Source organism: Dermochelys coriacea, chromosome 5 (genome assembly GCF_009764565.3).
Source record: "Dermochelys coriacea isolate rDerCor1 chromosome 5, rDerCor1.pri.v4, whole genome shotgun sequence".
NCBI classification, from domain to species: domain Eukaryota; kingdom Metazoa; phylum Chordata; order Testudines; family Dermochelyidae; genus Dermochelys; species Dermochelys coriacea.
This window is the reverse complement of record NC_050072.1, coordinates 93,350,002-93,371,287: the sequence shown is the minus strand read 5'-3', so window position 1 is coordinate 93,371,287 and position 21,286 is coordinate 93,350,002. Positions and strand designations below refer to the sequence as shown.

Here is a 21,286-nt window from a genome sequence, read left to right as displayed (position 1 = left end):
AGTAACAACAGGATCTCTGAATGTTAAAACAATTTGACTCCTATTTCCCTCCCCTAGGATGCACCTGTAACTGCAGTGCTTCTCATTATGTGCTGCATTTTTAACTAAATGGGGCTTTACTTTGTAATGGCTTGTTGACACTTAAAAGGCTGCAAAAGTGCAGCTGCGCAGCTGGAGTGCTTCCATGAAGACACTACCTACACCAATTGGAGAGCTTGTCCTGTTGGCGTAGGTAATCCACCTTCCTGAGAGACGGTAGCTATGTTGACAGGAAAAGCCCTCCCATCGACATAACGCTGTTGCTGTCTACACTGTGAGTTAGGTCAGCACAAGTGCGTTGCTCAGGGGTGTGGATTTTCCACAGCCCTGAGCGATGCAGTTATACTGACATAAATTGCTAGTGTAGACTAAGCCTAAAAGTATTCACCTCTGATCAGCAGAAAAGTGACACTGAGTAGCTATTTATGATGCCAGGTATCCTCTTGTTGACACACAATGCTGATGTGTTATGCATGCTTTCACAGCAAAAAATTTACAATTAGAAAGGACACCACAGGGCTAAAAATAAATTTAAAAATGCATAATATTTAACCCAGAAAGCACCAGAGCTTTTCCACATAAGTATATTTAACAAACTGATTATTTCATTTAACGTAATTAACTGACATACAGGGCCAGATTATGCGTAACACTTATTTATACATCTGAGAGATTGAGGACAGTGGGGTAAGGAGAGTGCAAGGAACCTCCCAACCCCCCTCTTAGGGACCGTGTAAGGGTCAGGTATACTTGCAGGCCCCATAGCTCCCATCACCACCTCACACTGCTCCAAGACCATGGACCAGCAACACTCCACAGCAGCCCACAGAATAGGAAAACAGCGTAGAGTCCAATGTTGCAATCCCCTGCTACTCTCCCTGGAAACGCAATACACAATACAGGGATTACGATTTTAAAAAGCTAAATTAATCCCATAAAGATTTATTGATGAACAAATCATGGACCAACAATGGGAACCTGGGGCCTGACCATTGGGAAGCCTCCCATTGACTGCAGTGCACTTTGGATCAGGCCCCTGTTTGGCAAGGATGTGGGAATGGGGAAATTTACCAAATAGCATGAATATTGGTCATATTCAGAAGATGACGTTCAATCACATGCACTCCTGAGTATGTGGCTGAATGGGATTACAAGGAGAATGCAAGTTTTCATAAGTGCATTCCAACCAACCTGTATTTAGTGCTAAAGATGCCCATTCACGCAACAGTCATTTTACTATAATTTTGTATGCTATAGGGAAGCATTTTCCTGGACTTTTCAAAGTGGAAGCAGTTTGCTTCTGTTCATAGAAGAGGTAACAAGAATTATCTGAAGCAGGAACAGTGAAACAAAAACAAAAAAACAACGCAAAAGCCTGTTATAAATTAGAGCCTCATACTGAGTTTTGGGATAGAAGCAAAAACTGAGAGATTGTTATAAAGATGTGACAAAGAAAAGTACAGTAAGAACCTGAGTTTTATTTCCTGATCCCAGTTATATGACTTGAGTCAGGAATGCAAAAGTTTGGACATAACAGAGGTCAGTATTCACTGTACAGTTGTATCATCTTGTTTTGTGCCTAAGAAACAAAGTTTGTCCATTTTAAACAGGACAACCAGATACAAAGAGCACAAGAACATATAGAAGATACATTGCAATATTACTGAAAAACTATTGGAGATGGAACAAAATTGAAGTCTTTTATCCAAACTTCAATCCAAAGCTAAACTTTAAAGATAAACAACATCTGCTCCCCTTCTTTGGAAAAAAAACAAAGAAGAAACAGCCCCCTTTTAGTCACAATGCAGTTCCTTTCTTCACGTCACTGCCAAGAACAGACACAGAGAAGGACAAACAACAGTAACAGCAGCTATAGCTATAGGGCACCCAGGCACAGACAGGGGGAATTCATGGGTGACCACTTTATGCTGGTAGAGCTGATGTAAAGTCGTCAACACCAGCTCCAAGTGTCCCACAAGCAATATCCACAGTGCAAGGGGGCTACCCAGCAGGTCTGGAGTCTTGCCACTAGCTCTGCATTCCCAGCAGGAGCTCCTAATATAGGAAGCATGTCAGGGACTTTCCACAGCAGGAACGAGCTGTAGGGAGAGAGGAATGTGCTGTTACAACCTGGCTATTCTGCATTGATATAATAGCCCATAGGGATATCCTACCGGGACACTCATTCGGGCAGCACCCAGGAGCCCCCAGAATAGGGGCGGCACAAGCGAACACCTCTCAGTCCCTGCATTGGGTTCTTCATCAGTACAGGGAAGAATCTGTTCTAGAAGAACAGCTATGAGAACAGGACCATCAGTGCTGGTGGCCTTCAGCTGCATTGTTGTGGGCTGAACACTAGTAGTGTGGCCTGGCAGATATTTCAGCTTCGTACAACGAATATCACACAAGCTGTATACACATACAGTAATGTGACATGGGAGAAACCCACAATCACTGTAGTTGAATCCTCTCCAAAACCACATACTCCTATTTAATTCATGATGAGCACCACTTGGTGCAGCAAAAGAAGCCGCTTGTGTGGCCCAAGCTTAGTCCCCTGCTGCCTATTTCCCTATGCCAGCACATGTTCTGAATCACTTCCCGAGGAAACCGACATTGTGACACAATCTCTCTTCCCCTCTCCCACTCCATGTCATACAGTTTGCATACTGCTGGCACTCCCACTCTAGGATTGCAGACTACTGGTATTCTTCTTCAAGAGGAAAAACATTGAATGATCCATAGCCATCAAGCAGAGCACATAGTTAACCTATGGAATCATGTGTTCTTATTCCTACTTCCCTCATCCTTCCTCCCCCAGGCCCTCCTACGACTTGACAAACCCACTTGTGGTTGCCTTGTCTTAAATTAGATGAAGTTCTTAGGCCAAGGGACTGTCTCTTCCAATGAGTATGATCAGCATCTAGAATAATGAGTCCTGACTTCGCCCCTGGGTGCTACTATAATTATAGAGCTGCTGTTCGCATTACCATACATAAGATCATAGTAGGAGAGGAGCAGCTGTGACCTTGGCTATATTAGTGCCCCTCTGTAGAAATGACAGTCTGGCAGTGCCAGTAGCAACACCATCTATGAATGGACAGAGGTTCAGCATTTCACTGATTGATGTATATTTGGCAAGGACTGAGATGCACTTTCAACTGAGCATTTATTTCAGATTTACACTGATGAGGCCCATCCAGCCTCATCCACCCAACCCTCTGAGCTAGTGAGCTCAAAAGCAACACTCAGAGTCACAGAGTTTAAGACCAGAATAGACCATTCGATCATCTAGTCTGACTTTCTGTGTATCACAGGCCACCACTACCACCTGCACACTAAGCCCAACAATGGAAATGAGACCAAAATAAATGAGTCCCACCGAAGACTAGACTATTATGTGCCACAGGCAGAGAATAGGAGGGAGTGAGGTACACCAGTGCTTGAAACACCTGCAATGGCAGGGAAATTATTTAATCCGATATACCCACATAACCCTGACTAGTGACCCTCACCCACATGCTGCAGAGGAAAGGGGGGGAAAAAAACCCAAGGTCACTGCCAAACTGACTTGGGAGAAAATTCCTTCCCAAGCCAACATTTTGTGATCAGTTAGATCTGTGCAGGTGAGCGTTAAGCGCCCGAGAATGTTCATTGCCCCCTCAAAGCACTGACTCTCCCCTGTCCAGTGACCCATCTCCAGCCCTGTCCAGTGACCCATATCCATCCCCGATACTTCAGAGGAAGGAGATTTAAAAAATGCCCAGAATATATTGGGGGAGGAAAACAATGCCTTCCTGATCCCTGCAGGTGGCCAGCTGAAACTCTGAAGCATGAGCCTTAGAAATATAAGACCTAAACAGGAAGTGAGCCCCAGGGCAGTTGACCCCTTCTTCCCAGAGTCACAAGCAACTGAGTCAGACAGTTGCACTCATAAATTTGGTCAGCTCTCTCTTAAAACTAATTGTTTGTCCCCGCGATTCTGTGACCAAATGTACCCCTGTATTCACACCCTACACACCACTGTAATAATAATGTACAAACTAAGCCTTGTGAGGTATCATTTTAAAATTAATAATTTGCTGATCAGTATTGTCCTGATAAAATGTGTGTCAACATTGTATGTGAAGTTTAAGATAACACTATATGGTGTTTTTATTGCATGTTCCTAATGGAGGTCTGTCTTAAGCAAAGAAAAGTGTTCTATGCTTAATTTGCATTAAAGCAGTAAACAGAGTCATCAAGCAGGAAGGGAAAGATGGGAAGCTCAATTAGCTGAGTAAAAAGCAGCAGGGGACATCCTTCCCCATAGACTTGTCGTCTCCTGGTATCCAGCTGGAAATGTATTTTTCTTGTAACCATTGCTGACTTTTATGCCTCATTACTTGTACTCACTTAAAATCTTTGTGGTTAATAAACTTGTTTTATTGTTGTATCTAATCCAGCGTGTTACAATTGAAGTGTCTAAGTGGAAACCCTATTTGGGGTGGTAAATTTGTGCATATTGTTTCTATTAAAGAAATAATAGACCTTATATAAGTTGTATTGTCCAGGAGAAGGCTGGGCAGTACAGGATATATATTTCTGGAGGGAAATCTAAGACCGGGGGTGTATTGGGATCACCCTGCAGTATAACCAAGGCTGGTGAAAGCCAGAGTGTATAACCCAAGCGTGGCTGGCAGGCTGCAGTTACACACCAACTCTCAGGGTGTGGCTTGCACTCTGGAAGGCTATTTGTGAGTGGCCCAGGTGGGAACTCCTTCAGCAAGACCCAAGGCTGCAGGACAAGGGTGCCACAGCTGCTCATTAGTCTATATTGTTCCCTGGTATGTCACAAACTCCGACTAGGAGGCTGTTCCAAAACCTCATCCCTCTGATGGTTGAAAACCTTCTTCTAATTTCCAGCCTGAATTTGTTCATAGCCGTTTATAGCAATTTCTTCTTGTGCCAGCTTTATCCTTTAATTTAAACAGTCTTTACTCTCCCTGGTATTTACCCCCCTAATGTATTTATAGAGAACAATCATCTCCCCTCTCTGCTTTCTTTTGCTAGACAAAACAAGCTAATCTCTGTCAGTCTCCTCTCATAAAAGAGGCCCTCCATCAGCATAGTCGCTCTTTCCTGCACCTGTTCCAGTTTAAGCTGATCTTTCTTGAACATGGGTGACCAGAATTGTACACAGTATTTAAAGTGAGCTCTTACCACTGCCTTGTACAATGGCATTAATACTTCTCAATCTCTACTGAAAATTTCTCGCCTAATACATCCTAGAGTTGCAGTTGCCTTTTCCCCAGTCATATCACATTGGTGGCTCAGTCATCATCCTGTGATTGACCCATGCACCCAGCTCTCTCTCCTCCTCTGTCACTTCCAACTGATGAGCCCCCAGCTTGAAGCAGAAATTCTTATTAGATCCTACATGCATGACCTGCTGTGCACTGTCCACCCAGTACCACCTACGTCTGTCTTCAGCTGCTGCCAGGACTATTGCATAAGGACAGAAAAATACCCAGAGTACTTCTCTCCAGGTTATTTTGATACTGCCATAGCCCTCACTCTGCTGCTCATCATACTTTATACTTTACCCCCTTAGTTGGAAACCCAGATATTCCAAAATAACATCTAAACAGGACTTCTGAATCCAAATATCAGTTTCTTTCCAAAATCTAATTTCAATATTAAAGTAACATTCAGAGAACCAAACCTGCTACTGAAATAAATCAGCACAATTCTACTGAAGGCAATAGAGCTACAGTGATTTATACCAGTTAAGGCCCTAATCTGCATTCATCAGCATACAGCCTTTTAAGTAGACAGTGATGTACATGGGCTATTGATGGAAACTGGCTGATTTGTTTTAGTTTTGTTTGCATTCATATTAAATTGTTTAGGCATCTATTTGGTTTGTAAAATCATCTTTTAAAAGATATTAATTTTCACAAATTATTTCAATTGGCGATACTATTGCAGAATATTGTGTTTACAGTTACACTATTGATTTTGATTATTTATTACAAAATTTTAGTTATTAGAGGAGTACTGGAGAGATTCCCACCACACATACACACAAACTATCTAACCCTAATCTATAGGTCTAAAACACTATCTCTTCCTGGCGCTATACATCAATACCTTCTACTAGGCTGTGGCCTAAAAATCACAATCTAGCCCTCATATATAGCTGAGCTTTATAACATGCTACATGTTGGTGTAGTAAACAACTCTTCTACCAAAGCCACAGATGTTAGCAATTGTCTAATTTCTCTCCCTTCCTTCTATTTTAAACCATAACCATCACCTGAGACCTAGTGCAGATTCTAGAGAGCAAGTTTAATATGTTCTCCTGGGCCAGCATGCCTCCGTAAGTATTATCCGTAGCTCAGAATAGGCTCAGACACAGTGTAGTATTTGAGTAAGATCAGCTGATGCACGAAAACTAGTTAGCTGAAGCTGAACCCCAGCAAGCCAAAAGCTGGTGGGCAGAAAAAAGCATTTTCAAGAGTTTGCAGCCACAGTACAGCTTTCTTTGGTTGAAAGTCCACACCCACAACTGTCAATTCAGCCAGTAGTTCAGGAGCATTCTTTGATTCCTAGATTGTGCCAAGTTCTTGAATAGCAACAGCCACACATAATGCCTTCCATCATATCCAGCTCGCCACGAAACTCGATCCCATCTTGGAGAACAATGACCTGGCCTCAGTTATTCATGCCTTTGTCATTTTACAGCAATGCAATATACCTGAGCATGAAGCCTTCAGCACTTACGAAACTCCAGTGCTACAGAATACTGAAGCACATCTCTTCAGCAACACAAACTACTATGAGAGCACATCTGTCCTCTGCCTTCTAAACTTTCTGAGGGGCCAGTCTGTGTCTGTGCAATGAACGCCCCCAGGAATCAAGGACCATCACAAATCTCATCACATTCCACTCTAAGAGCAAGGCACATGTCTTTGACCATGCCTTCTCTAATATATACACATATAGCAACAGGTATATTTAAAGTAACAAATCAAAAAAATACCAAAACAAGATACTCCTCCGCACATAGTTCTCCCCCTATGGACAGCATGAGACAACAAACATGACAGATATTAGTCAGATACTTCAGTAATGACTGTAGTGTAAAAATCTATATAGAAGTGTTCTCCTATGGAAGTGATGGATGCACTCTCAATGTCAGTCACCCTCAGTGCTACTCTTTTGAATTTTGTCTGGGAGGTTTGCTGGGTTTCATACTTCTTACAGAGAGTTTGGGGAATTTGTCCAAATCCTATTTAGAAGAAAGTCTCTAGACACTGCATCACTTCTAAACTTGAGAGTCTGCAGACTCTCCCTTCATTCATTCTTTTCCCTTGCCTACACTGTGATAGGACAGTGGCTTCCAACTTCTTCCAAGTGTCTCTAACAGTTAACTGGCTGAACCTGCAGAATTCCGCTGTCCCGCATTCATTTGTGCCCATATGTAATGCAAACTAATCTTGGACGGCAAGACAGGATATGGCAGCAACCCGAGATCCACTGTGGGAAAAACTATGCACAACTGAATGGGAAGCAAGTAGCAGTGGCACTCTCGAGACCAGCTCAGAGGCTCATTATTAAAGGACTTTGTAAGGATTTTTAGTGGAATCCTACAGCATCTGTTAAAATACTGGTACCTGAAGTACCCAGTGTTGGTACATGTACTGGACCAGTAACTGGGATCAACTCTGTCAGAAGCAGGCAAACAGCAAAAAGCACCTAACTTTAATCTCAAATATTTACAGCCCCATGGTTGGGGAAGATTGTTTATTAAGTCTACAGTTTATTCTTAGACATGCTGAATCATATCCAGATTGAAGCAATTGTCACATTTACAGAGAAAGTAACTATGCAGTTGGGCATATGTGAAACTCTAGCAGCAGAATTCACAACTCCAGAGAAACAATTCTACAGCAGCAAGAACTTTACTTTTTAGGTATCAGATTTTTCTGATTCAAATTCAGATTTTTCAGATTCAAAAAGTGTTCTGTGCATTATTTGCTACCCACCTCAACAACACCCATATGGGATCTGTGCTTGTTTTGGCTTTGCTACTAGAATAAAATGCAATGTTAAAGGTTGAACAAATGTAAATGGTAAGGCTTTGCTATGGCAATTGTGCAAGTTAGTCTTCATTTATTGTCTAAAATTTCACCACTTTGTTGGCATATGGGACACTGAAGCATCTTTCCAAACATAATGCTAAATAATTTATACACTGCAAGGGTTTATCATAAATCAAGTTCTGAAGAACTCTTAGTCAAACCACCAGATTCCACAGCTTTAAAAAGAAGAAAATCTTATTTTAATAATACAAGAACACAATCTTAATTTCACATAATGGACCTGATGCACTCTGTTTATCAACTTTGTTTGAATTCATTCATTCCTGTTTTATTATAAGAAATATCAAATTAATCAGTCAGCAGGTATTATGAAAAATAGGGACTTTCTTCTTCCTTGCAGAGGCTGTGAGAACAGTGCGACACTTGGAAAGCCTCTTCTAAAGATTACAGTTGCTTGCCGGTAGCAGTCTCTGAGCAGTACTTGTGCTGCTACCACTGGCGCTAACCTCTGTGCTGAGGACCAACTGTGATTTCATGCTTTCCACAACCTTTCTGTATCTCTACAGCTTCATATCTCACAATTCAACTCATCTGCTGGGACCTCACTTTTTATTAGCACAAGTGACTAACCTCAGGAAGCTGAATCATACAAATGAAAGTATGGAAAACTGTATGTGTAAAGCTATGACTCCGACATCACTTCAAATTTACTGTTCCAGCTATTTTTTGTTGAGCTGCATATTTCTGAACCTCATCCAGTATTCGAGACAAATTTACAATGTTTGGGCCCCAGCAGGTTATGTGATACGGGGCCGACCATTTCACAGTAGTAGGAACCCAGGGGGAAGAATGTGCATCAGGATCTGGAAAGTCTCCTATTCACTCATTTACAACGGACAGTGAAATTGCAGATTTTCCTCACAAGCTCCAGCTACATGTGACACTTATGCCTTTGACTGAGGTACAGGTAAAACTCAGATAAGAGAACTCAATCAAGATCATGAGTAAGGGGAAGACAAATACAGAACAAACAACATTGCTTCCTTGGAACAAAGGTAGTATATTTTTAATCCATATTTATCACTCAATATGCATTGTCTGAGGTCAAGACAGTAAGGGACTCAAATATTAGTTTAAAACCATAAGCATCAGTACCCAATATTTATATTATGGTATTGTCCAAAAGCCCTCATCTGGACTGGGGCTCAGCTGTGCTGTGTGCAGTACACACGAGAGAGCATCCCTGCCCTGAAGGGCATACAGTATAGTCCCTCAAAGAACACAATCAAGGATGCACCACTGGCTTCCATGAATTCAGCGTCCAGGCAGCAATCCTGCAACTCCTAAGGCCAAAACAGAATCTACAACTAGCATAAAAGTACATATTCCTAACAGTGAGTAGCCAGTGACTGCATTGGTGACTGCACCTTTTGACTTCTCTCTTCTTGAACAAATTTGTACTGGATATCTCTGGGGGATAATTTCATGTGCTTGAAAGTGTCACTGCTTAAGGGAGGGTGGCCCTTAATGTCCCATATAATTCCACAGCATTAATATTTACCCATGAGAGGTTTAGGATCACACAAAAAAGCCAGAACTGTTGTCTAATTAGAAACAGATATCCCTCTGTTTATGTTAGTGTTTAAAAATTAAAATATATAATTGTTTCTGCTCATTCTAATTTGAGGTAAATATCTTCAGTTTTATTGCTTATGAAGGATTAACTACACTGATCTGAGCTATTGCTAACTGAGACTGTTCTAATAAGGCAGGTGATGTGCAAGTGGCCCAAACATAGCTTAGCAATGCAACTTCTACAGTATTCAAATTCTATAGGTCCGAGCAGAGGGTGCTCATCATCCTGATTTTTGCCAAATTTATTTGATTTGTGGTTTTGTCAAGTATCCAATGGGAGCTACACTGAGATTATCAAACTCGTTTACATTTTTGACCCATATCTAATTTCAGCCTATTGTAGGTCTCCGGAGAGAAAAGGCTTGTGTGCTTGCCACTGTGCCATTTAATTCCCCAGCTAAACCTTAGCTGTGCAATAGAACTATATGGTGCTGAAGCTGTTCTCAATTCATTGTCCAAAGGCTTCAGTTTCTAATGCTGATTATCGCTTACCACTCGCAACCAACAATATTCATTCAAAACCACAGAGAAAATAAGGATACACAGACATACAAAAAACTGTGACAGAGGACAAAGTGCAAGGCCACCTTCCCCTAGAGAAAAATGTGCTCATTGCTGTGCAAATGACTGCACAAAACATTGGCACTAATACACTTTGCAAAGTATATTACCTGGAAATAATGCAAAGATGCTAATGGTGAATGCTAATTGGAAAATTTCATCTGACAAGCTGTTTTCTATACTTACAGCTGTCCGAGCTCATGCACCCTGTAAAAAGTGAACTGGGATAGCGGACCGCCTTTTGCTGTTAAACTCAATGTGCTTTCTACGAGCAACTTCAGAGAAGCAGTCCCTTCATAACATGTATTACTACAGAACCCACTGCACTGTCAGAGCCTGGAGCTAGAACCCTTTAGCATAGCCACTGCTCCTCATTAGTCATGACTCAATCTTGCCCCCCTTCACTAGCAACTAGGACAATGGCAAGGTGCAGTGCGCAATTTAAAATATACCAATTATCCTCAGGTCTATAGACCTACTTTATTGGTTCATTTGAATCATATGAAGTGAGGGAAATGAATTTAGTAAGCGAATTTAGAATGAATTATGGATTAGGGTCTGAGAGCACTTCAATAGTAATACTGTAGCTTCGCATTAGAGCTTGCCTGCTTGTTACCCATATCAGTACAATGTTACTTAGAAATAAATTTAGTGAGTGTTCCTCTACATACCCGCTGTTTCTCAGGGTCGACATATCGAATGCCAAAATAGTCTTTTTCCAGTAAGCTGTAATAGTTGCAGATATGATCTATGAGAAACTGACCTTTGGTTTCCTTCTGGAAAAGAAAAAAAGATTAGTAACCTTATATTGTATTACTCTAAATATACTCAGCATACATTCTAAACCCATTATTTATGAACTCTTAGAAGTCTAATAAAAAGTTACAGAAGGCAGGAATAAGAGCTTTTATGGCAATCAGGTGAGGACAAAAACAATGAATAACCACTTCCCTTGAAGAGATACAAAAAATAAAATGTGTTCTAAAAATGCTCTTGTATTCATCTGTCTCTTCACAGATTGCTACATCAGAACAAAGGGTGGCATTTCCTCAGATATACTCCTGATTACTTCTAAAATTGCATGTTTAGAAAATCCAATATAGGCTGTTAACCACTTTTCTGTGGGATGTTAGTCTGTCCACTTAACCTTCTGTCCACACCTTATCCATCCTTCTCTGCAGACATAAGCATTTTGCATAATGGCACTATGGGCATTTATTTAGCCACGGAATTTCAAACCATTCACGTTTTTTGCATTCATAAGACTTGTGTTGGACCTGATTTTTCACTTCTAAGATCTGTTTGCCGAGGCACACCCACTCTGTGTGCACCACTCGAGATGCACTCATTTGTTCTACCCATCCACTCATATGTGCATGCAATTTATGGATTTGAGTGCTCACACAGATGTGGATAAATCAGGTGTAGAGATGCCCAGGTATCTTGGGGCTGAAGATCAGATTCCTTACTATGAACCAACACCCTAAAGACTTATCAGGGATTTCTCATTTAAAAAAAAAAAACAAACTAAAAACAAAATAGAAACCTAGCCACAGACAAATCACATGAGAATTTTCATCTCTAGTCAGACAATTCTGGAAGAAAGGCTTCCAAAAATGGAGATGTATGAAATATCCCTGATATTAAAGACAGAAGTAGTATTTATAGCATTTATTATATACCATACCTACCAATAGTTTAAAGCTACAAATACCAAAGGGACATTTGTGGATAAAGATATGAATATACTTTTTAACACTACTGAGATACATAGGATGAGGATAGTTTTGTGAGTTTTTAAAAGTTACATGGGGGCAGGGAATATTAAATAATTTACTTGAAAAATAAATATAATTGATAGATATGCAGTACTTCTCATTGCTGCGCACAGTGACCCTCAGTGGAAAGAACTCCCCACCTAACTAAGGAAAACCGTGAAAGTCAGAGAGCCAGGGAATAAGAGCCTATGCTAAAGGTCTAGCACTAAGTATCACCTGTCTTTCTTGGGACCTTTTTGTGGATAAGGGATTCCCAGTGCCTCTATCCTCACAATACAGGTTGTAGGGGAGACTTAACTGCCACATCCATACAGATCATTTAGTCCAGTATCCCCTCTGATAATTGCCAATACCAGTAATTCCAGAGGAAACTCTGGGGAACCCCATCTAAAAAGATACGGAGAAACTACCCATGAGGTTAAAAGATTATTTACGCTCTGAAGCATGAGGGTATTTAACCCCACCCCACTACATACATTTTGTTTTAATTTAGCCAATGTAAACTAATTCTTTTCTGAATCCTGTTAATTTTGTCTTCAATAGTATTTTCTAGCAATAAGTTCCACTGGTTAATTAGGTGTTGCATAAAAAAACCCCCAAAATATAAACTACCTAAGGAAACCTTTTTAATTTTTCATTCTGAAAGGAGTAAGATTATTTATACAATCCTTAACACTGATTCACTCCAGCAGATTTAAAAAAAAAAAAAAAAAAAAAAAAAAAAAAAAAAAAAAAACAAACAATTGAGCAGATTTTGAGAATGTCACAATAAATTTAGCCACACTGAAAAACTTTCATCACACACAGGGCACATTCAGTTGTTTGAAATTAAACATACATCTTGCACAACAATGCTGGTATCCAGCCAGGCATAAGAGGCCTTTGGTACAGAACACATCATACTGAATAAGTTATTCCTTTGTTTCCTTGTTATCAGCATGAATCTAACGATGATCAAGCTATAAGGGAATATGGGATTTAGAGCAAGCAATACTTTCCAAGTGAAACATACATCACCACAGCTCCAAAATGCACAGATCAAATGTGTTTACCATTTAAGAAAGCACAGCATGCTTTTTCCCCCAAAGAGTATGTTGAACTGCAGAAGTTTACTTTCGGAACAAATTTCAATCCTTCTGTGACAACTGGAGTTCCAAGCTGCTTGTTGTTGCACTGTTTCTCATGATAGTCATTCACGAAAATTTCAGTTGTATTGCAAATACTGAGATTTCAGATTACTTATTCCAAGAATTGTATTGTCAGTACTATGCACCCTGATACTGTGGGTGCACAGAAATATCGGTTTGTCTCATCCCCTGCATATTGTCGGTACCTAGACTGTGAGCTCTTTGGGGCAGGGACTGTCTTTTCCCATATGCCTGTGCACTCCTCACCACAATAGGGCCCTGATTCTTGATTGGTGCTCCTAGGCACTATTGCAACACAAATTATAAACAAACAAATAAATAAACAAAATAGACTGGGATTAGACAGGCATCAAAGTACATAAAAATAGTTCCCTTTCATCCCTCCGACAATGTCCTTAAGAGACTTTAATTAAGCTGCACTACACATGCTGTAGTTACTAACAAGATCCAATATCTGGAAGTTGAAGTAGACGAATTCAGACTGGAATTAAGGCGTACATTTTTAACACTGAGAACGATATACTCACTGGAACAGAGGTTCTCAATCTGAGGGTTGTGATGCAGGGGGTCGCGAGGTGTCAGCCTCAGGCCTGCCAGCTCCAGCTGACAGCCCAATCCCCACCAGGTGCAGGGTTGACAGCCCAAGCCCCTGTTAAATTAAATTAACACGCACACGTTTTTAATTCACGTGGCAGTGTCACACTCAGGGGCTTGCTGTATGAAAGGAGTCGCCAGTAAAAAAAAGTTTGAGAACCACTGGACTAGATGATCACAAAGTTCCCTTGGCCTTGGAACCTATAAACTTCCTTCCTTCCTCCTGCTGCTCTTACCCTCAATGCAGCCTTCAATATTGTGTATCACCACCCACTTCCTGGACTATCATGTCACTCTCTCCTTGTCTCTCTCTCTCCACCCTTCCCTCTGCATAAAGACGCTTCTTCTGTGGAACCCCAAAGGTATCACACTTCTTGAGCCTCTGTCCTTTTCCATTTTCCCTCTTTTGACCATCTCTTTCTCACAGTCTCTGCCTTCAAACCCAGCTACCACTTACGCACTGATAGTCCTCACTGAATCTGCCTTTTGTTTAAAATCATGTTCCGTTTGCATCTTCTGTTTCTCCACAATGCATGTATTTAAACCACTCCATTTTTTCTCCTAGTCCATTCCCTCAAAACTGACTAACATCCTATATTTCAATTTTTAAATGGATCGTTAAATTACAAGCTGTATGGGTAGGCAAAAAACTAACAATTGGCTCTCCCCTCATGTTTGCTATAAATAGATCCCATAGCACTTTACAAATGAGGGTATCATCATCAGCGTTTTATACAAGAGGTAGCTGAGGCTCAGAGAGAGAGATGGAGCGACTTGCGCAAGGTCATACACTAAGTCACTGCAAGGCCAGATCTTCTGACTCATCAATAGTCCAGTGTACCTGACTGCTTTCTACAGGTAAAAATTTTGTACATCATGATTATGCAAAATGTTACACAGATAATTATGTAAGCAATAACTATTGCAGAGCTTTGTTATTTGTATAATTACCATTTTACAGGCAAGTTTTGGTACGTGCATACAGTTTTGGTATGGATACAGTTGCTCTTCCCTGAATCCTCTTCATTGTTTAAAAATTTTCCAGATTCTCTCTAGGGTCCCAATCCAGAGTGGTGCTGAATAGCTTTTACATGGAGTTGTGACTCCTTAGCCCCTTCCAGGATTGCTCTTTCCCTCCCTTCTGCATTACAATGATATATTGAATCTTCTCTCTTCCTCTCAGCCCATCTCTAGCTCATATTCTAGTTATTCAGACTCTTGTCTGTGTTGTTAATTCATCTCTAGATTTCTTTTTTGCTCTATGTGGGAGCATCTGCCTTTTCCGCCCTCCCCCCAACACAAGCTTCTCCTGTTGTGTTCTCCCTTCCTTTCAACCTCCCATTTCCTATGTATTTACTATTCACTGTGTGTCCCCTACTCTTCCAATAAAAACCCTGCTTCTTCATGCCCAGGAGATACTACTGCCTTCATTGATCTGCCCTTTATTTCCCTGTCATTAATAACCTTCCGCACTTCCAAATGATGTTAAACCAGTTTGTCTTTTGTCTCCTTGTATATGCTCACTCCCGACTCTTTTTCTCTCCGCCCCTCTCCCACTAAGGATGCTACAAAATGTCTGCTTCTATAATTAGCTCTGTATAGCCTCCAGGGATTTACAGAATGACTTGTTACTGGAATAGTTTACACAGTGGCTTGTTAAACTCTATATGTTTATCACTATGAACACATTAATGAAGGCAGAGTGAAGTGTTGGCTCAAAAGGAAGAGGTCTGTACCAAAAACACAAAATGTGAAAAGGGAAGATGTCTACTGGATGTCTCGCTGATTGACCAAAAGAGATGGTGTACTCATCAGATCTAGCTCTGAGACAGCAAAATCTAAAAGAAACATCTCTCTGATGCAAATTTTAGGGGTCACTGCTACATATGCATTCCGTGTTTGTAAATATGCTACAGAAAGAAAAGCAAAGAGAGACTAAAACAAGAACAGTGATGCCTTATTACACAGGCAATCAACAAATCTAAAACACAAATTGTTGAAATTCAAGATATGTTTAGTTATAAAATAAGAATGCAATAATTAGAAAACTAGCTAGGTTTTAGGAATAAAAGCCATTTTGGTGAATCACAAAAGGAAGCAACAAGATGTGGATTTTTCTAACAAAATACATAAAGGAATTCCATTTTTAAACTAACAGTTAAAAAAAAAAAAAAAGACCTAAAATGACATTTTCATTTGACTAAAGTTATACAGAGGCAGGAAGAACAGTCAATGAATGCACTCACTTTTATAGATGTACTTTCTAAACCATTCATTTTAATGAGTCTGTTGCATCACCCAAATCACCACACGTGGTATTTGAGTTCATTAGTGTGTGATCAAAGGCTGGAGCAATCATCCTGTTTTTCAAAACAACAAAGTTCTCTTTCTGAAATCAACTGCTGCACTAACTCTATTGCATGGAAGATTGGTGGATCAAAAAAAACTGAACTGAATAGAATGGAATTTTGTTTTATATAATGACTTTCATACTCCAGGTATCCCTAAACTCTTTATAAAGGAGAATGCAAAGATAACAATGTGGGTAAATACAACATTTCTTAAACACTCAACAATAGCTCACATATAACCTCAGGACTTGATCCTGCAAAGATTTAACACATGCTTAAATTTAAGCTAGTGAGCAGTCCTACTAAAGTTAATGGATTTTAAATTCCACCTGGACTCTGACCAGGTTTAAGAAAAAATTCTACATTAATAAACACACACAAAGTTACATTTCTCAAAGCTGCAAAATTTTGCCACTTTCCAGAAACACTGTTTTAAATATTAGTTTAAAATGTTTTAAAAAACTATAAAAAGTAAGGAAAGTCTCAGTTATGGATTTTTTTCCTCGTTAGCTTATAATGAAATCAGAGGTTCTGAAATCTGGGGGCTGGTCCCCCTGGAGAGGGGTATGGAATGTATTTGGGGGAGGGAGCAAGAGAAACTTTAGGAAAAAACCCTTACTGAGCACATTTTACCCACACCAATGAACAACTAGCAATGCTGATTTCTCCAGACAGATCAGGTCCTCAGACAGTGCTGTGCACATGCCTCTAGATGGCGCTGTGCATTTTGACAGATTTCTGTTAAATTTGCTTAGCATTATGCAAAGTCATTGCCATCTATACGTTAATCCGTTTGCTACGACACGGTGTGCACATTTAATTGTTAACATCAACCACAATTGCAGTTCTGCTTTTTGCTCTTATTACAATGAATCATTGGCTCTGTTTGAATCAATGCCTTACTGTTTTTAATATTCAGTGAGAGTTTCATGATGATTTTTTTAAATTGGTACATGTACCTGTGTGGCAGGGGGGTGTAAACTACTACATAGACACAAAGAAGGGGGTTCAATCAAATAAGTTTCAGAACCACTGAACTAAATGAATAAATGTCTTCATATTCTCAAAATGTTTTATTCAGTGTGGTTATAAAGGAAATATGTGATGCAGTTTCTTCCAACCACTTCTCTTCAGACATTGCACTCTTATAGGCCTCCGGGTTGGGAAATGTTTCCTGACTTATGGCCCATCCTTTGTAAATTTCATCTCATTAATCAGAGAGTTATACTCAGGCAGATTACCTGAAACATTCCTGTTTACAATCTAACATACTTGCAGAAGGTTATCGTATTCCATTTCAATATTCATGGTAAATAGGCCTAATGGCCTGTGATGGGATATTAGATGGGTGGGATCTGAGTGACCCAGGAAAGAATTTTCTGTAGTATCTGACAGGTGAATCTTGCCCATATGCTCAGGGTTTAGCTGATCGCCATATTTGGGGTCGGGAAGGAATTTTCCTCCAGGGCAGATTGGAAGAGGCCCTGGAGGTTTTTCGCCTTCCTCTGTAGCATGGGGCACAGGTCACTTGAGGGAGGATTCTCTGCTCCTTGAAGTCTTTGAACCACGATTTGAGGACTTCAATAGCTCAGACATAGGTGGGGTTTTTTGCAGGAGTGGGTGGGTGAGATTCTGTGGCCTGCGTTGTGCAGGAGGTCAGACTAGATGATCAGAATGGTCCCTTCTGACCTTAGTATCTATGAATCTATCCATTTAGAGAAGGAACATAGGCTGAGTTCTGTTTGCTATTTTAAAACCCGCCTCTAGTCTGATTCTGCAAAGACTTAAGGGGCTGGCCATAAATTACATAAGGCATTAGGGCAGAGGTGGGCAAACTACAGCCAGCAGGCCACATCTGGCCCGCGGGACTGTCCTGCCCAGCCCGCCCCTGGCCCCTCCCCTGCAGTGACGCCGCCGCGCAGGCAGTTCTCTGGGCCACTGCTCCTCCCAGGCAGCGCAAGGAGTACAGCTGGCTCCGGCTCCGGCGCGCTCCTGCTGCTCTGAGCAGCATGGTAAGGGGGCGGGCGGTCCCGGGGGGGCAGTCAGGGGACGAGGAGCAGAGGGCGATTGGATAGGGTGTGAGAGTCCCGGGGGGGCTGTGATAGGAGTCAGGGCAGTCAGGGGACAGGGAGTGGGGTGGGTTGGAGGGCAGTCAGGAGGCAGGAAGTGGGAGGGAGCAAGGGCCAGGCTGTCTGGGAGGCACAGCCTTCCCTACCGCCCCTCATACATTTTTGCAACCCCGATGTGGCCCTCAGGCCAAAAAGTTTGTCCATCCCTGCATTAGGGGATGAGTTGGTCCTTAATCTTTCATGACAGACTGTTTGCTTCCTGTCCACTTCCTGGACACTACGGTGCTAATAAGCGATGGTCACATAAACACCACCCTATATCGGAAACCTACTGACCGCTATTCCTACCTACATGCCTCTAGCTTTCATCCAGATCATACCACTCGATCCATTGTCTACAGCCAAGCGCTACGATATAACCGCATTTGCTCCAACCCCTCAGACAGAGACAAACACCTACAAGATCTCTATCATGCATTCCTACAACTACAGTACCCACCTGCTGAAGTGAAGAAACAGATTGACAGAGCCAGAAGAGTACCCAGAAGTCACCTACTACAGGACAGGCCCAACAAAGAAAACAACAGAACGCCACTAGCCATCACCTTCAACCCCCAACTAAAATCCCTCCAACGCATCATCAAGGATCTACAACCTATCCTGAAGGACGAGCCATTGCTCTCTCAGATCTTGGGAGACAGACCAGTCCTTGCTTACAGACAGCCCCCCAATCTGAAGCAAATACTCACCAGCAACCACACACCACACAACAGAACCACTAACCCAGGAACCTATCCTTGCAACAAAGCCCGTTGCCAACTCTGTCCACATATCTATTCAGGGGATACCATCATAGGGCCTAATCACATCAGCCACACTATCAGAGGCTCGTTCACCTGCGCATCTACCAATGTGATATATGCCATCATGTGCCAGCAATGCCCCTCTGCCATGTACATTGGCCAAACTGGACAGTCTCTACGTAAAAGATGAATGGACACAAATCAGACGTCAAGAATTATAACATTCAAAAACCAGTTGGAGAACACTTCAATCTCTCTGGTCACTCGATCACAGACCTAAGAGTGGCTATCCTTCAACAAAAAAGCTTCAAAAACAGACTCCAACGAGAGACTGCTGAAATGGAATTAATTTGCAAACTGGATACAATTAACTTAGGCTTGAATAGAGACTGGGAATGGATGAGTCATTACACAAAGTAAAACTATTTCCCCATGGTATTTCTCCCTCCCACCCCACCCCCCACTGTTCCTCTGATATTCTTGTTAACTGCTGGAATTAGCCTACCTGCTTGTCACCATGAAAGGTTTTCCTCCTTTCCCCCCCCTGCTGTTGGTGATGGCTTATCTTAAGTGATCACTCTCCTTACAGTGTGTATGATAAACCCATTGTTTCATGTTCTCTGTGTGTGTGTGTATATAAATTTCTCCTCTGTTTTTTCCACCAAATGCATCCGATGAAGTGAGCTGTAGCTCACGAAAGCTTATGCTCTAATAAATTTGTTAGTCTCTAAGGTGCCACAAGTACTCCTTTTCTGTTTGCTTCAGTGTTACAAGGCGGTGGGTGGGTCTTAAAAATCATCAAAGTATGTACTGTGTAACTTATGGACAGCTCCTAAGCATGAGTAGTTTTACCAGTGTGAGTAGACCCTTTGACTTCTATTGGGCTACTTATATTAATACAGTTACATGCACTGCTTAAATATTCGGGAGATTAGGCCCTACAGCTGCATACTTTTAGTCCCATTTTAAAATAGGTTTTAATTGAATTTGCTTGTGTTCAGAAAATACTATTTGAATGAAAACAAACAAGGTTATTCTGTACAATATTGTAGCAGAGATAGATTACAATATTTATGGGACACCATTAGTTTGAAATCTAGCCAAAGTTAAAGTGAGTTTGAATAGAAGCACCTGCTTCTCTGAGTCCCCTGTCAATTTTGGTGGTTTTGCAATGCTTTTCCCTCTCCTGTGAAATATGCGGAAGGCCCACAAAAGCAGCAGGGGAAACTGACTGAACTGATTATATGCAAGTGATCTCAAATGCACAAATTAAATAAACTGGAAAGAGAGGCAATTTCCTTTTCCTCTCATCTTTTTAAATTATAGTTAATGCTAAGTGTTCCTTGTAACAATGGTAGAAACTAAGAAATTTTAGTAGGTAACCGTTTTTCAGACAAAGAGCGATATTTCAGTATGAAGAATTTATATGTCATAAAGGATTTATATATGGAAAGAAATACCTGAAGCAGCACATGATGCCACTGAAGCTGAGATCATAATGAATGATTTAACAAAACAGAGAGCGGTGTAATGCTTAGTCCATCCATGCACTGCAGAAACCATAAACAGCTGCTTTCATGATTATTGCAACATTGCTGAAAACCCTCTTGAGCTTTGACAACTTAGTGACATCAGTCTTTTCTTAACGATATGTTTGGTACACTTGTCACATATGGTAAAAAAAAAAAGGATATGTTAAATACAGTTCAAAAACTATTCTTATTTGCAAAGGAATATGGACAAATTCAGTGAAAAATTGCCAATCACACACAACACAGCATGGGAATCAATCTGGATCTTAGAATAATGAATATCAAATCCATCCTGAAACTCAACAAGCACCCAATAATAGAGCCAGCTTTCAAATTAAACACAATCCTTCCCTAAAATGCCATATTAAGAAGCATGTCAATGTATGAAAATAATGTATATGTTGGAGTGTAACATTCTTGTAAGATGATGACAAAAAGGTTTACCAAAGTACATTACTTGAAACTCCACACACACACACACACACACAGGTACGTGTCAAAGCCAGGCTGGGTCAATACAGAAATTGAAACAGCTGCAGGGGCATGAGGGCAGCACTCAAGCCAGATTTCTAAAACCTGCCAGCTAGAAATCTCAGAGAATAATGTTAAGATCTAGCCTGGTGATCATCAAATGTTTCTCGAGCAGATGATGCAAGACAGCTGGAGAAGAACACAGCAAAAGTCACAAA

At 41.0% G+C, this 21,286-nt stretch overlaps 1 protein-coding gene across 8 annotated transcripts in view; it reads right to left on the bottom strand.

The window, feature by feature from the left end:
* The window catches only part of FRMD3 (FERM domain containing 3), a 256,992-nt gene that overhangs the window by 128,411 nt on the left and 107,295 nt on the right, over positions 1 to 21,286 (bottom strand). For 5 of the 8 annotated variants that reach the window (XM_043514613.1, XM_038403444.2, XM_043514612.1 and 2 more), the window contains one exon: positions 10,994 to 11,098. The exons of 1 other annotated variant lie outside the window; for it this stretch is intronic. Coding sequence is in view for 2 of the 7 variants with exons in the window: in XM_038403429.2 (XP_038259357.1) it covers positions 10,994 to 11,098 (105 nt within the window). In the remaining 5 variants the exon portion in view is untranslated. The remainder of the gene's footprint in view (positions 1 to 10,993; positions 11,099 to 21,286) is intronic. 2 more of the 8 variants (XM_038403430.2, XM_038403445.2) reach the window with 2 other exon arrangements.